Source organism: Dendrobates tinctorius, unplaced genomic scaffold (assembly GCF_039654945.1).
Source record: "Dendrobates tinctorius isolate UK_male_01 unplaced genomic scaffold, ASM3965494v1 ptg000157l, whole genome shotgun sequence".
In the NCBI taxonomy this organism is placed as follows: domain Eukaryota; kingdom Metazoa; phylum Chordata; class Amphibia; order Anura; family Dendrobatidae; genus Dendrobates; species Dendrobates tinctorius.
This window is the reverse complement of record NW_027361824.1, coordinates 10,684,538-10,701,372: the sequence shown is the minus strand read 5'-3', so window position 1 is coordinate 10,701,372 and position 16,835 is coordinate 10,684,538. Positions and strand designations below refer to the sequence as shown.

General features: G+C 47.7%; 1 protein-coding gene across 1 annotated transcript in view; it reads right to left on the bottom strand.

Annotated features, from left to right (window-relative positions):
- P4HA3 (prolyl 4-hydroxylase subunit alpha 3) overlaps nt 1-16,835 on the bottom strand; it is an 87,960-nt gene that overhangs the window by 43,208 nt on the left and 27,917 nt on the right. The window contains exons 2-3 of the mRNA XM_073548536.1: nt 5,519-5,661; nt 2,734-2,957 (exon numbers count right to left, since the gene is read on the bottom strand). Of these exons, the coding sequence (XP_073404637.1) occupies nt 2,734-2,957; nt 5,519-5,661 (367 nt within the window). The remainder of the gene's footprint in view (nt 1-2,733; nt 2,958-5,518; nt 5,662-16,835) is intronic.

Here is a 16,835-nt window from a genome sequence, read left to right as displayed (position 1 = left end):
GGCGGCACCTGTATCCCTAAGCTCCTCTGGTGGCACCTGTATCCCTAAGTTCCTCTGGCGGCACATGTATCCCTAAGCTCCTCTGGCGGCACCTGTATCCCTAAGCTCCTTTGGCGGCACATGTATCCCGCAGCTGCTCTGGCAGTACCTGTATCGCGGAGCTGCTCTGGCGCCACATGTATCCCTAAGCTCCTCTGGTGGCACCTGTATCCCTAAGCTCCTCTGGTGGCACCTGTATCCCTAAGTTCCTCTGGCGGCACATGTATCCCTAAGCTCCTCTGGCGGCACCTGTATCCCTAAGCTCCTCTGGCGGCACATGTATCCCTAAGCTCCTCTGGCGGCACCTGTATCCCTAAGTTCCTCTGGCGGCACATGTATCCCGAAGCTGCTCTGGCAGCACATATATCCCTAAGCTCCTCTGGCGGCACATGTATCCCAAAGCTGTTCTGACGGTACCTGAATCAGTCCCGTCTCTGTGTCAGTAACTGTTCTGCCTGAGGATCCTGAACCTATTAGTCTGAATGGAGCCCAAGTCCATGTCTGTGTACCTGACCCCTAGAGTCAGCAGCTGCTTGTGGCTCCATTAACCACATGCGCCACCTGCAAGCGTAACAGTCCTCAATCACAGATATATCCGTGGATTTTGTAGCCACAGATTACTATAGATATGGCATGGAACTATTGCATTTCTATTGTGCCCACGTGATGTCCCTGGTGCGGGTTGGAGACGTCCAGCCTACCTGGTGGCATTTACCTTCCCTCGCATATATTAGCCCCTCAGCAGAGTCCTTTATCATCAGAGGGTGGGAGCAGCAGATACATCCACCCTTCAGCATAATAAACTTATATATTCAATGGTTTTACATCAGTCCAGAACATTTCTTTTTCAGATGGAGCACGGCACCTGGCTGCGCTGACACATGTTCTGGATTACTCTAGGATTGGCCATGGATTGGTTCCACACTTTCAGACTTCGGACCGCGCGGTCACATTTCTGTCTCGTTTGCTTATGATTTGGTTACGTAAATTAAGAATCATCCAGATGAATCAGTATCTGTGCAATTTATTTTTGGCCAATGAAGCATTGTGCTGAAGCCTGAAATGTTAGAAGGAATAACCCTGAAAGCATCTGTGGGGGAAGGACGGTGACGGCCTCATGGAGCAGATGACTGGAGAACCAGCACATTCACACTGCACATTGCTCCAGTCATAAACATCTCTATTACCCCAGCCCATCAGGGATGTATTGACCCCACCGCTATTATAGATCACCAGGATAGCCTTAACCCCTACAATACCGCTGACCAACAGTAACTCCTCCACTTCCCTAAACAACCAGTGTAGCATTCAGTCAACCTCTTCCCTAGACCACCAGGATAGTACTAACCCATCAACTGTCCTAGACCAAGAGGAAGCATTAACCCATCCACTGCTTTAAACTACCATGATAACATTAACCCACTCACTACCCCACAAAACCAGGAACGCATCAAACCTTCCACTACACTAGACCACCAATGTCGCATTAACTCATTTCTTACCCTAGACCACCAATGTGTCATTAACCCATCCTCTACTGTAGACCACCATGGTAGTATTAGCTTATCCACTACCCACTATGGCAGCATAAACTCATCCATTACCCTAGACCACTACCCATTCCGCTACCATAGACCACCAGGGAAACATTAATCCCTTCCCTACTCTAGACCACCAGGAATGAATTTAGCCCTTCACCACTCAAAAGCCACCAGGTAAGCATTAATCCATCCACTACTAGGAAATATTAACCTCACCAATACCCTAGACCACTAGGGAAGCATCAGCCCATCTACTACCATAGACCAATGAGAAAGTGTTACCCCACCATTCCCTAATGTAGACCGCTATGGTAGCATTAACATCTTCACTGCTCGAGAACACTCATAACACAATAACCCATCCACTTAAACTGTAAAGCGCTGCAGAATATGTTGGTGCTATATAAATAAAGATTATTATTATTAATCTAGACCACCAATGAAGTATTAACCCCTCAACTACCATAGACCTCCACGTAAGCATTAAGTTATTCATGATCCTAGACCACCAAGAAAGCATTAACCCTACCACTTCCCTAGAACATTAGTTAAACATTGACCCATCCAGTACCCTATACCACCAGGGTAACATTACTCTGTCCATTACTCTAGATCATCAAGGAAGCTTTATCCTCTCCATTATCCTAGACTACCAGGGAAATATTAACCCATCCACTACCCTAGACCACAAAGAAACCATTAACCCGATCACTACCCTAGACCACCAGGGAAGCATTAACCTACATTAATCAAGACCAGCAAGGAACCATTATCCTAATCGCTACCGTAGACCACCCGGGAAATATGAATTAAGCCCACCATCAGGGTAGTAGGTATTCAATACCATAGAATACGAAGAAAACAGACTTGTCCTTTTCTACTACCCGGGACCGCCATATTGGAACGATCCCACCAGTGTTCGAGACCACCAGGGAAGAAAGCATAACCCTCCTTCATTACACGTGTCCTTCTCATAGCACAGGCTGTGGCATCCTTCCAGCGCTATATGGGGGTATTATTTGGGCACTATTTGTGGACACTACATGTTACTGATAGATTGCACTGTGTAGTGGATGCAATAATTGGGCAGGGCAGTACACCGGCCTCCTCAGCCTCTATCCCCCATGCATAAAATGGCCTTTAATCCATCTACCTTGCCAATGTGGAAACAGTCATCGGCTGACATACTGTAGACCTGGTCCGGCTTGTACAGGACGCTGAGGTGTGAACTGGGTCCGCTCTGGAATACTCCTTGTGCCAAACCCTTCACATTCAAGGAGTAGACGTCTTGTAACCTCATGAGAGCTTTGGCTGCTCCTTCAACATCCTCCACCTCTGGAAGCTTCTTCTCCACCTTCTCGAAACCGTCCTTCAGCACTGTAAGGGGGCAATGAAGTTTGAAGTTTGGTGACCGTCACACTTGGTGGCCTTATAGCAGCAATTCCTAACTTTACCAACGGGGATGGAAGCAAAGAAAAGTTGGCACCGGCCATATCTGTAGGTTGATCATCGTTGACATATTGACTGTTTCCACTCCCCACAAGAAGCATTGTGCTCACACTATGATGGCAAGCATACAGACAGACAGTTGAAATCAGAAGTTTACATGCACTATATAAAAAGATACATATGCAATGAGAGAGAATGTTTTATGGCATTTTTATTACTTCCTGCAAAGTCAAAAATTTACATACACTAAGATGACTATGCCTTTAAACAATTCTACACTGCCCATATCATGACGTCATGTGGTTGGAAGCTTCTGTTTTTTTGGCAACATCTGAGTTAATTATAGACTCACCTGTGGATATATTTTAATGCACACCTGAAACACACTGCTTCTTTGTGTAGCATCATAGGAAAGTCTCAAGCAATCAGCCAAGATACCAGGAAGAGAATTGTGGACTTGCACAAGTCTGGCTCATCCTTGGGTACAATTTCAAGATATCTGCAGGTGCCGCGTTCATCTGTACAAACAATTATACGCAAGTACAAATGAGATGGGAATGTCCAGCCATCATACCGCTCAGGAAGGAGACGGGATCTGTGTCCCAGAGATGAACGTGCTTTGGTCCGACATGTGCATCTCAACCCAAGGATAAAAGCAAAAGACCTTGTGAAGATGGTGGTGGAAGCTGGTAAGATTGTGTCAATATTCACAGTGAAACGAGTACTGTATCAACATGGGCTGAAAGGCCACTCTGCCAGGAGGAAGCCATTACTCCAAAAGAAACATAAAAAATCCAGGTTAATGTTTGCAAATGCACACAGGAACACAGACCTTAATTTTTTGAGACATGTCCTGTGGTCTGATGAAACTAAAATTGTACTTTAGGGGCATAATGATCATTGTTATGTTTGGAGGAAAAAGGGAGAAGCTTGGAAGTCTAAGAACACCATCCCCACTGTGAAACACGGGGGAGGCACCATCATGTTGTGGGGTTGTTTTGATTCAGGAGGGACTGGTGCACTTCACAAAATAGATGGCATCATGAGAAAAGAAGATTATGTGGCAATACTGAAGAAAGATCTCAAGACATCAGCCAGGAAGTTACAGCTTGGGCGGAAATGGGTCTTCTAAATGGACAATGACCCGAAGGATACTGCCAAAATGGTAACAAAGTGGCTTAAGGATAACAAAGTCAATGTATTGGAGCCGCCATCACAAAGCCCTGATCTCAATCCTATTGAAAATGTATGGGCAAAGCTGAAAACACCCGTGTGAGCAAGGCAACCTACAAACCTGGATCAGTTACACCAGTTTTGTCAGGAGTAATGGGCACAAATTCTGACCAACTGTTGTGAGAAGCTTGTGGAAGGAGAGCCCAAACGTCTAACCCAAGTTATTCAGTGTAAGAGCAATGGTACCAAATACTAATGAAATGTATGGAAACTTCTGACTTTGCAGTAAGTAAGAAACATTCTTTCTCATTATTCTGGCATTTGGCAAATATTAATAATTATGGTAATCCTAATTGACCTAAAACGGGAAAAGTTTATTCTGATTTAATGTCAGATATTGAGAAAATCCTGCAGATGTTTCTATATATATAGTGGATGGAAATCTCTGGTTTCAACTGTATATGGGCACAAGGGAATTATATGTACAAGATTTATTAGGTTTTCTGTATCATAAAATGCAGCTTTAAATTAAAGGGATATTTTTATAGCTAGAATAATACCACCATACAATATCCAGATAATACTATTATGCGTTTTCCATGCACAGAAGACACCACCATACAATGACTAAATAATACTGCTATAATACCACCATGTAGCTCTCCATAACATTCCTAGATTCACCATAACCGATACCATTATACAATCCCTAAGCAATACTCCAAATAGTGCTGCCATATAATGCCCACATAACACTGTCATGGATTTCCCTCACAATACCACCATTCATTGACCAAATAAGACTGCCATACCTTGCTCAAATAATATCGCCACATAAAAAATAAGAAAAATTTTCCATCATTATCACATGATACAATCGTGCAATTTCCATAAAAAATACTAACAATTAATGCTCAAATCAAACCTTTTCTGGGGGTGTAAATAATACTGCCATACAGTGCCAACATTCTGAAGGTTAATATTGAATCAATGAACAGACTGATGTTAGAGTCCCAGGTGGTCCGGAGCAGTGAAAGTTTATATGTTTCACTCTCAGAATACCTCCCACCAATCTGATATTGGTGATCTATAAAAGTAGAGAATAACCCCATTAAAGGGGATGTCTGCGTCATCCCGTTATGGCCCCGCGCATCTCGGCAGGTATGTGCAGTTGTAACGTCATCGGCACCACTGATGTCATCGTGAGCAGCCGTGGACAAACCCTTTAATTGGAGCCTTCATTTTTCTCCTTTTTTATTCTGTCCCAGTCCTGCTCACACAGCTGCAATTTGCTACAGTGTCTCAGCGTTTGTCACCTCTGATGTTCTCATTGGTCTCCAGACTTTGGACCACGTTGATCCACTCGGAATGCAGCCTCTTCAGCAGGGTGAATGCAAATATCGGGTCCGACACTGGGGTCCTGGCCGTATGATGGAGGGTCTTCACTTTATTGTAGAACCTGCAAGATAAAGTATGAATTGTATACAGGACATTGTGGTGTTATCAGAGTGATCGGCTCCAACCCCCAGCTCAACGCCGCACTCATGGTCGCCGGCTGTACTGGATTTCTAATGTTCCTGGGACGGAAGGGGGTGACGTTTATACAAACCACGGCGGGCTGGGAACATTCCCAGGAGTGATGGATTTGAGGAGAGAGACTTAAACATGCCCAGAACTGTTGGCAGCTATGTGACGCTGTGTAGATGGTGTCATTGCCTAGAAAATCAGCGCCTACAATGACACTCAGTGATCCAAAGTCCCCACTGAAAGAGAAGAGGTCACTTGCTTCCGCCCCCTACATTCAACTTAAACTGCACTCATCAAAGTTACCAATGACCTTCTGACAGCAAAACCTAACGGTGACCACTCTCTGCTCTTTCTTCTCGACCTTTCTGCAGTTTTCAACACTGTTGACCATGGTCTCCTACTCGCTAGGCTCCAGTCACTGAACTTCTTCTGCTCCCGCCGTCTACTATCCTCCCTAAATCTGACATTTCCCTCTCCGTAGGTGGCACCATAATAACACCCCGGCAGCAGGCGCGCTGTCTGGGTGTTATGTTTGACACCAATCTCTCCTTCACATCCCATATACAATCTCTTGCCCGCTCTTGTCGCTTACACCTAAAGAACATCTCTAGAATCCGCCCTTTTCTCACCATGGAAACAACAACAAAAACCCTCACTGTCGCCCTAATCCACTCCCGCCTGGACTACTGCAACTCTCTATTAATTGGCCTACCTGTTACTCGACTATCCCCTCTCCAGTCCATACTTAATGCAGCAGCCAGGGTCATCCATCTGGCTAATCGTTACACTGGCTGCCCATTCATTATAGGATCCAGTTCAAAGAACTTGCTCTCACCCACAAAGCTCTCCACAGTGCGGCACCCCCCTACATCTCCTCCCTCATTTCTGTCTATCGGCCTAACCGACCGCTGCAAAACGAATTTCGACTAACCTCTGCACTAACCCGTGCCTCCCAATCCCGACTCCAAGACTTCTCCCGCGCTGCGCCAATCCTCTGGAATGCTCTACTCCAATGAGAAGGAAATGAGAAGGCCATATGTCAGGAACAGAAAGGCGCAAAAACAAAAGAAAAATATCTCCGGATTCAGGAGAAGAGCGGCATTTACACGGGGTAACAAAATTACGTGTTTATGGCAAGTGACGAGTTCTCTTTAATGTTGATGTGTGCCAAGACCTCTTTCACACATCAGTTTTTTTTGCCATCAGTCACAATCCGTCGAATTTTTAAAAAACAGATCTGGCGACTGATGCCGCTTGATCCGTTTTTTTTCTCATAGACTTGTATTAGCGACGGATGGCCGCATGTTTCATACGTCGTTCGACGGATCCGTCAGAAATTCTTTGTCCGCCGGCCGGAGACAATGGACACAGTAACGTTTTTTGTCTACGTCGCAGTCTGACAAATGACGGAATCCGGTGACGGATTCAGTTTTTCTTAACTGCGCATGCACCGACACTGTGTGCCTGTATGGTGTGTGCGGGCCATGTGTGTGCGTGTGTGTGGGAGGTTTGCGGGGCTGTGCGTGGGTCTGTGTGGGGGTCTGTGCAGGGGTATGCGGGGCTGTGCGGGGCTCTGTGCAGCTGTGCAGGGGGCTGTGTGGGGGTCTGTGCGGGTGTATGAGGGGCTGTGCGGGGGTATGCGGGTCTGTGCGGGGATCTGTGCTGGGATCTGTGAGGAGGTCTGCCGGGGCTGTGTGTGTTTGTATGCAGGCATCGTCCAAGTCACATCCGGCTATGCCTGCTACAGTGACAGTGATTGATTGACACATTAGCCAATGATGGGACAGTAGCAGTCCCATCATCAGGCTAATGTGTTGAATGTAAAAAAAAACAAAACAAAACAAAACATACACACATATAGTCCATATCCACCATATACTGCTTATCCCCGAAGCCATTGATCACCTGTAAAAAAAGTTAAAATAATAAAACAACAATATACTCCCTGTGTCCGACGACGATCTCCCGTGGAGAGCTGTCACATCTGCTGTTGCGACCGCTCTCCAGGGGCTCCGGTGATACAATGACGGAGATAATCCTCCGCTTTGTATCACTCCGCCACCGACAGGTCACCTGAGTTCACCTGTCACTTTGCGGCACTACAGCATGAGAATTTTCTGGCCTCCTCCCACAGGAAAGTTATCAGCTTCTGCCAGCTATCCTGTTTGGGTTCTGGTTCACCGTCAGGGATCCCACAGCGGTGTTGCACAGCTCCTGTACACTCAACTTCAGTGCATAGGGTGGAAAGAACAGACACAGATACCGGTTCAGAAGCCAAACAACTTTACTTTTCTCTTCAACGGTCCCGGGAACATCAGTTATATAACAGTCCATACAGGCTATCTATTCCTTTGGGGTCTGCTCCGGGGCAGTTTAGATTTTCCCTTTCTTGCTTTAGGCTTAGTTAGCTCCCTGGCTGTGCCGAGGCGTCTAGGATCATCGTAGGTACGCTCCACGGCTACTGCTAGTAGTGTGGACAGGATCAGGGGTCTGCAATCTGCTTAGTTACCAACCTCTCTGGTTTTCTGTGGCTTAGCCTGGGCCTGCTATCCTCCTCGGTGACCCAATCATAACAGAATCACCAGCCTAACTGTAGACTCTAGGGTTCTCTAAAGAAGGAAAGAATTTTAAAAAAAAGTGTCAGAATTTTTTCTTCATATATTTTTTCTTCATATATTTTTTCCTCTTTTTTTTCTGGGGCCGTAGGAGGATATTTTTTGTCTAAATGGAGACTAAGCAATTGTCTGATCGTGTGGAGCAGCTCGCTGCTGAAGTGCGGAGAATTTCTGCCTATCTCGCTCAATCATCTGCTGTTGAACCAAAAATCCCTACTCTTGATGTGCTTTCTGGGGATCGATCTAAATTTTTGAATTTTAAGAATAATTGTAAACTATTTTTTGCTTTGAAACCTAATTCAAAGCAAAAAAGGTTAAAATTGTCATCTCCTTGCTGCGCGTCGATCCCCAGGATTGGGCTTTTTCTCTGACACCCGGAGATCCTATTCTGAATAATGTGGATGCGTTTTTTCAAGCCTTGGGGTTGCTGTATGATGAACCTAATGCTGTTGATCAAGCTGAGAAAACCTTATTGGCATTGAACCAGGGTCAGGATTCTGCAGAGTTATTCTGTCAAAAATTCCAAAAGTGGGCGGTTCTTACTGCATGGAATGACGGTGCCTTAGCAGCTCTCTTTCGGAAGGGTTTGGCAGAAACCGTAAAAGATGTTATGGTGGGATTTCCTGTTCCCTCTGGTCTTGATGATTCTATGTCATTAGCCATTCAAGTTGATCGGCGTTTACGTGAACGTAAAACTACACGAGAGGCGTTGCCGCCTTTTGAACGAACATCTGAACCCATGCAATGTGATAGGGTTTTGTCTAGGGCGCAACGTCAGGAGTTTAGAAGGCGTAATAAGCTGTGTTTAATTTGTGGATAAGTTTTTGATCATTTATCTGGATGATATTTTGATTTTTTCCAGTGATTGGGATTCCCATGTGGAACATGTCCGGACTGTGTTCCGGATTTTGAGGGAAAATTCTCTGTATGTTAAGGGATAAAAGTGCCTCTTTGGTGTACAGAGGATTTCATTTTTGGGATTCATTTTGTCCCTGTCGGCTACTGAAATGGACCCGGCCAAAATATAGGCCATTTATGATTGGGCTCAGCCCACTTCATTGAAGGCTCTCCAGAAGTTTTTGGGTTTTGCTAATTTCTAAATTTATAAGTAATTTTTCTGGTATTGTTAAACCACTGACTGATTTGACCAAAAAGGGCGCTGATGTGGTGAATTGGTCCTCAGAGGCAGCTTCGGCATTTCAGGAGCTTAAGCGGAGATTCACTTCTGCTCCGGTTCTACGGCAACCTGATGCCTCACTCCCATTTAAGGTGGAGGTAGATGCTTCTGAGATTGGTGCAGGAGCCGTTTTGTCCCAAAGAGATCCGGTGACTCCTAAGATGAATCCCTGTGCCTTCTTTTCTCGAAAATTCTCCCCATCTGAACGTAACTATGACGTGGGGAATTGGGAATTGTTGGCCATGAAATGGGCATTTGAGGAGTGGAGACATTGGTTGGAGGGAGCTAGACATCAAGTTGTGGTCCTCACCGACCACAAGAATGTGATTTATCTTGAATCAGCTAAACGCTTGAATCCTAGACAGACTAGGTGGGCCTTGTTTTTCACGCGTTTTAATTTTGTGGTCTCTTTTCTTCCAGGCACTAAGAATGTTAAGGCGGAAGCCCTTTCTAGGAGTTTCTTTGCGGATTCTCTTGATGTGACCGAGCCTACTACCATTCTAAATGAGGGTGTAGTTCTTTCCGCCATCTCACCTAATTTGAGACGTGCCCTGGAGGAATTTCAGGAGGACAAACCTGAACGTTGCCCTATGGGAAAATTTTATGTCCCCGACCAGTGGAGGAAAAGAGTAATGTCTGAAATTCATTGCTCCGCGTTGACTGGTCGGTCATCCAGGTATTTTTGGTACCAGAGATTTGGTGAGTCGGTCTTTTTGGTGGCCTGCCTTATCTCGTGATGTCAGGAATTTTGTGCAGTCTTGTGGGACTTGTTCTCGGTCCAAGCCCTGTTCTCGTTCTAGTGGGTTGTTGATGCTCCTGCCGGTGCCCAGGAGGCCATGGACTCATATCTCAATGGATTTTTTTTCTGATCTTCCTGTCTCTCAGAGAATGACTGTTATCTGGGTGATCTGAGATAGATTTTCTAAGATGATCCATCTTGTACCACTCCCAAAGTTGCCATCTTCTTCTGAGTTGGTGCCCTTGTTTTTACAACAGGTGGTTCGGTTGCACGGGATTCCTGAGAATATTGTGTCGGACAGAGGAGTTCAGTTTGTTTCCAGATTTTGGAGAGCTTTTTGTTCCAAACTGGGAATTCAGTTATCTTTCTCCTCTGCATTTCATCCTCAGACCAATGGGCAGACTGAGAGAACAAACCAGACTTTGGAATCCTATTTGAGATGTTTCATATCTGCTGATCAGGATGACTGGGTCTCATTTTTGCCCGTGGCCGAATTTGCGCTAAACAATAGGGCTAGTTCTGCCACTTTGATGTCGCCCTTTTTCTGTAACTTTGGGTTTCATCCTCGATTTTCTTTAGGGCAGGTGGAATCTTCGGTCTGCCCAAGTGTGGATTCTGTGGTAGAGAGAATGCAGCAGATTTGGGACCAAGTGGTGGATAAGTTGTCCCACTCTCAGGAAAAAGCCCAACGGTTTTCCAACCGGCATAGGACCATTGGTCCCCAGTTTAAAGTGGGTGATATGGTTTGGTTGTCTTCAAAGAATATTCCTTTGAAGGTTGCGTCTCCAAAGTTCAAGCCGAGATTCATTGGACCTTATAAGATTTTGGAAATCCTTAATCCCGCTTCTTTCCGTTTGGCTTTTCTAGTTGCGTTTAAGATTCATAACGTGTTCCATAAATCCTTGTTGAAGAGGTTTGTAGAGCTAGTAATTCCCATGGTGGCGCCTCCCGACCCTGTATTGGTTAAAGGTAATTTGGGGTATGAGGTAGAGAAAATATTGGATTCTCGTTTGGCTAGACGGAGACTCCAGTACTTGATCAAATGAAAGGGTTATGGCCAGGAGGATAATTCTTTGGTCTCTGCTTCTGACATTCATGCCGAAAGATTGGTTCGTGCTTTTCACCGGGCCCATCCTGACCGGCCTGGTGGTGTGGATGAGGGTTCGGTGACCCCTCCTCAAGCGGGGGTACTGTTGAGAATTCTCTCTCTGGCATCCCTCTGGTGATTACTGAAGATAGTGGAGCTGGTCAGATTGAGAGTGCTCCCTCTGGTGGTTACTGGAGGTAGTGGAGCTGATCTGATTGACAGAGGCTTGCCACCTGATAATGAGGAAGACAATTGGAGATCTGAGGTTTCTGATTGGTATTTAAAACAGCTGACTCCCTCTATCCCTGCTGGTGATTTTCTTCCTGTTCCTGCTGAGGTCTGATGTCTCCTGCTCTTTCCCTGCATGGTTCAGCTAAGTGGTTCATTTGCTATTCTGTTTGCATTTGATCTGGTTTTGTCTATCTCTGTTTGGTGTGGGTTAGGCAGCTCCGGCTGAGGCTGTGCTTAATCACCGCCCAAATGTTACTGCATGTGCCAGTTTGTTTTGTCCCCTTTTATATTGGTCTCTTTTTGCTTTGTTTTCAGAATATACCAGAGTTCTGATATAGTGGGTGGCGAAGTCGTGCGACTTCAGTGTTTTTGTGCATCAGACGTGTTGGACTTTTTGCAGGGTTTTTTGCGTGATTGCAGACAGCGTCTTTCCTTTCCTGTCCTGTCTAGTTAGTTTGGGCCCCATCGTTTGCTCAGTCTATTTTTCTGCCTGCGTTTGTGTTTTCATCTTGTCTCACCGACAATATAAGTTTGGGGGCTATCTATTCCTTTGGGGTCTGCTGTGGGGCAGTTTAGATTTCCCCTTTCTTGTTTTAGGCTTAGTTAGCTCTCTGGCTGTGCCGAGGCGTCTAGGATCATCGTAGGTACGCTCCACGGCTACTGCTAGTTGTGTGGACAGGATCAGGGGTCTGCAATCCGCTTAGTTACCAACCTCTCTGGTTTTCTGTGGCTTAGCCTGGGCCTGCTATCCTCCTCAGTGACCCATTCATAACACCACACAGCATTCCTCCTGCACTTTCCTTTTCATTCTTTCTTTGTCCTCACGCACATCACGGGGTAGTAACGCCCTAGGCGGTACCACAGCTTCTCTTCTGTAGGACCTCAAGACATAGGGGATCCCGTTCATCCGTTTCGCCCCGGACATACAAGCTTCAGCACTATTTAAGATCTGCCACATTGTGAATATTCTGCACCCTGCACGACTCTTGGACCCAAAATCCTCTTCTCTCGCTCTAGCTGTAGAACTGTACTTTTTGGGTGCTCCTGTTCTATCCAGCACCCGTCTGCCTGTGCCTGTGCTCTTTCTTCACTTTCTGAACGTTGCATAGCTGCTATGTCATCCTGGGCCTAGAGCCCTTGTGGACACTTTGGGCGTGCTCGTCCTTCTAACTTGTTCCTATATCCTACACTCACTTATCCCATAGCAGCTCCTCCTACAATTAACCCTCTATGAACTTCCCTACAAGATATGCCTACAAGGCCCACAAGTATTCCCCCATCTAGTGGCCCTCAACAGAACTACAATTACCTATATTTAGGAACTATATACTAATAGTGCCCTCCACTAATGACCCCAAAGGATGCACTAGCTTACCCTAATCTGTACATAAATATGCAGAACATAATATATTACAATCTTTACAGCATGGTAACACATATATAATGTGGCAGTACCAATAAGACAAGCGGTAATACACATACTCATGTAGCAGTACAGCAAGCATTCAGCACATCAAATATTAACATATATACATAGGACGTCTTAAAGGGACATTAAAGGGCATTTTGCTTCAATCCCATTCACAGTTGCAGGTAGATTTTAGACTACTGGAGTCTCCCATAGACTTTGGAACTGAATTGACATCCTGTAGTGTAAAGCAAGGAGGATACAGCAGCCTCAGCCTCCACTGTGACAACAGATTACTTCAGTCTCCAGTAGACAATGCCGCCAGGCTAAAGCTTTTGAATACAGTTGTATCCTAATAAATCAAAGCTGCAGTGTAAAGCATGGTGGGCATAGGTAAGAGGGTTGAGCCGTGTATCTAATCCTCTCCTGTGTGACACTGACTGCTGAGCCGTGTATCTAAACCTATCCTGTGTGATACTGTCTGCTGAGCCGTGTATCTAATCCTATCCTGTGTGATACTGTCTGCTGAGCCGTGTATCTAATCCTATCCTGTGTGATACTGTCTGCTGAGCCGTGTATCTAATCCTCCTCAGCCGTGTATCTAATCCTCTCCTGTGTGATACTGACTGCTGAGCCGTGTATCTAATCCTCTCCTGTGTGATACTGTCTGCAGAGCCGTGTATCTAATCCTATCCTGTGTGATACTGTCTGCTGAGCCGTGTATCTATTCCTCTCCTTTGTGATACTGTCTGCTGAGCTGTGTATCTAATCATATACTGTGTGATACTGTCTGCTGAGCTGTGTATCTAATCCTCTCCTGTGTGATACTGATTGCTGAGCCGTGTATCTAATCCTCTCCTGTGTGATACTGACTGCTGAGCCACGTGTTCTCATAGTCAGTGGTCGGGGGTCTGTCTCACATTCGGACGTTGGTCTCCTCCACGTCAGGGGTCTGTCACACATTCGGCCGTCGGTCTCCTCCACGTTGGGGGTCTGTCTCACATTCGGCTGTTGGTCTCCTCCACGTCTGGAGGTCTGTCTCACATTCGTCCGTCAGTCTCCTCCACATTGGGGGTCTGTCTCACATTTGGCCGTCGGTCTCCTTCACGTCAGGGGGTTCTGTCTCACATTCGGCCGTCGGTCTCCTCCACGTCTGAGGGTCTGTCTCACATTCAGCCGTCGGTCTCCTCTACATTGGGGGGTCTGTCTCACATTCGGCCGTTGGTCTCCTCCACGTCGGGGGGTCTGTCTCACATTCGGCCGTCGGTCTCCTCTACGTCGGGGGTCTGTCTCACATTCGGCCGTCGGTCTCCTCCACGTTGGGGGTCTGTCTCGCATTCAGCCGTCGGTCTCCTCCACGTCGGGGTGTCTGTCTCGCATTCGGCCGTCGGTCTCCTCTAAGTCGGGGGGTCTGTCTCATATTCGGCCGTCAGTCTCCTCCACGTCGGGGTGTCTGTCTCGCATTCGGCCGTCGGTCTCCTTTACGTCGGAGGGGGGTCTGTCTCACATTCGGCCGTTGGTCTCGTCTAAGTCGGGGGGTCTGTCTCACATTCGGCCGTCGGTCTCCTCCACGTCGGGGAGTCTGTCTCACATTCGGCCGTCGGTCTCCTCCACGTCGGGGGGTCTGTCTCACATTCGGCCGTTGGTCTCCTCCACGTTGGGGGGTCTGTCTCACATTCGGCCGTCGGTCTCCTCCACGTCGGGGGGTCTGTCTCACATTGGGCCGTCGGTCTCCTACACGTCGGGGGGTCTGTCTCACATTCGGCCGTCGGTCTCCTCCACGTCGGGGGGTCTGTCTCACATTCGGCCGTCGGTCTCCTACACGTCGGGGGGTCTGTCTCACATTCGGCCGTCGGTCTCCTACACGTCGGGGGGTCTGTCTCACATTCGGCCGTCGGTCTCCTCCACGTCGGGGGGTCTGTCTCACATTCGGCCGACGGTCTCCTCCACGTCGGGGGGTCTGTCTCACATTCGGCCGTCGGTCTCCTCCACGTCGGGGGGTCTGTCTCACATTCGGCCGTCGGTCTCCTACACGTCGGGGGGTCTGTCTCACATTCGGCCGTCGGTCTCCTACACGTCGGGGGGTCTGTCTCACATTCGGCCGTCGGTCTCCTCCACGTCGGGGGGTCTGTCTCACATTCGGCCGTCGGTCTCCTACACGTCGGGGGGTCTGTCTCACATTCGGCCGTCGGTCTCCTACACGTCGGGGGGTCTGTCTCACATTCGGCCGTCGGTCTCCTCCACGTCGGGGGGTCTGTCTCACATTCGGCCGTCGGTCTCCTCCACGTCGGGGGGTCTGTCTCACATTCGGCCGTCGGTCTCCTCCACGTCGGGGGGTCTGTCTCACATTCGGCTGTCGGTCTCCTCCACGTCGGGGGGTCTGTCTCACATTCGGCCGTCGGTCTCCTCCATGTCGGGGGGTCTGTCTCACATTCGGCCGTCGGTCTCCTCCACGTCGGGGGGTCTGTCTCACATTCGGCCGTCGGTCTCCTCCACGTCGGGGGGTCTGTCTCACATTCGGCCGTCGGTCTCCTCCACGTCGGGGGGTCTGTCTCACATTCGGCCGTCGGTCTCCTCCACGTCAGGTGATGGGCCATAAAATGGTGAATACAACCCCAGGCTATGGATGTGACAACTTCTCATCAGGGGGGTTGTCAGATTCCAAAATGGCAGCATACATCACAGACCACTGGATGCGCATAGCAACTATGAAAGCGGGCCTTCACTACAGCGCCAGGTCTCTCCCCCTCCACCGGGCGGTTGACTTTCTGCTTTGGTTCTTTGACAATGTGTCAATAAAGTTTCTTTCTACAAAAATCTGATTACTAAAGTAAAGAGAGAGGTGACAACCGTTGTGAGAGTCTGAGACGTCTCCCTCGTGTCCGGGAACCATACAAATATGGACAAATACCTGGCTGGGATACGCTTGCGGCGGTTCGGCCATTTTTGCTTAGTTTCCACTGAGATAAATGAGTGACTAGAGACAGACTGGTTGCTAGGGGCACGGCCTCCTTGACATATGACATCCATAGCAACCAGTCCGTCTCAGTCACGGACAGCAGGGAATTGCAGGCCTCTTGGCAGCCGTTCACACCTGCTCACAACGTACGCGTGGGAGGAGCAGCCCTTTAGACCTGACCAACCCCATTGACATGATGGCAGTTAAAGGGTTAATTCTTCCCAATTCCGGGTCCCCTGCACTGAGGAGATTGACACGCTGCTGTGATTTTGGCGAGAAGACGGGAATATTTCGCACTGATATTCACAAGTCGGAGTCTTATCTCTGGGGGGAACATGGTTGACTCAAATCCTCAGTATCACACAGGAGAGGATGAGATACACTGCTCAGCAGTCAGTATCACACAGGATAGGATTAGATACACGGCTCAGCAGTCAGTATCACACAGGAGAGGATTAGATACACGGCTCAGCAGTCAGTATCACACAGGATAGGATTAGATACACAGCTCAGCAGTCAGTATCACACAGGAGAGGATTAGATACACGGCTCAGCAGACAGTATCACACAGGATAGGATTAGATACACGGCTCAGCAGTCAGTATCACACAGGAGAGGATTAGATACACGGCTCAGCAGTCAGTATCACACAGGATAGGATTAGATACACAGCTCAGCAGTCAGTGTCACACAGGATAGGATTAGATACACGGCTCAGCAGTCAGTATCACACAGGATAGGATTAGATACACAGCTCAGCAGTCAGTGTCACACAGGATAGGATTAGATACACGGCTCAGCAGTCAGTATCACACAGGATAGGATTAGATACACGGCTCAGCAGTCAGTATCACACAGGACAGGATTAGATACACGACTCAGCGTCAGTA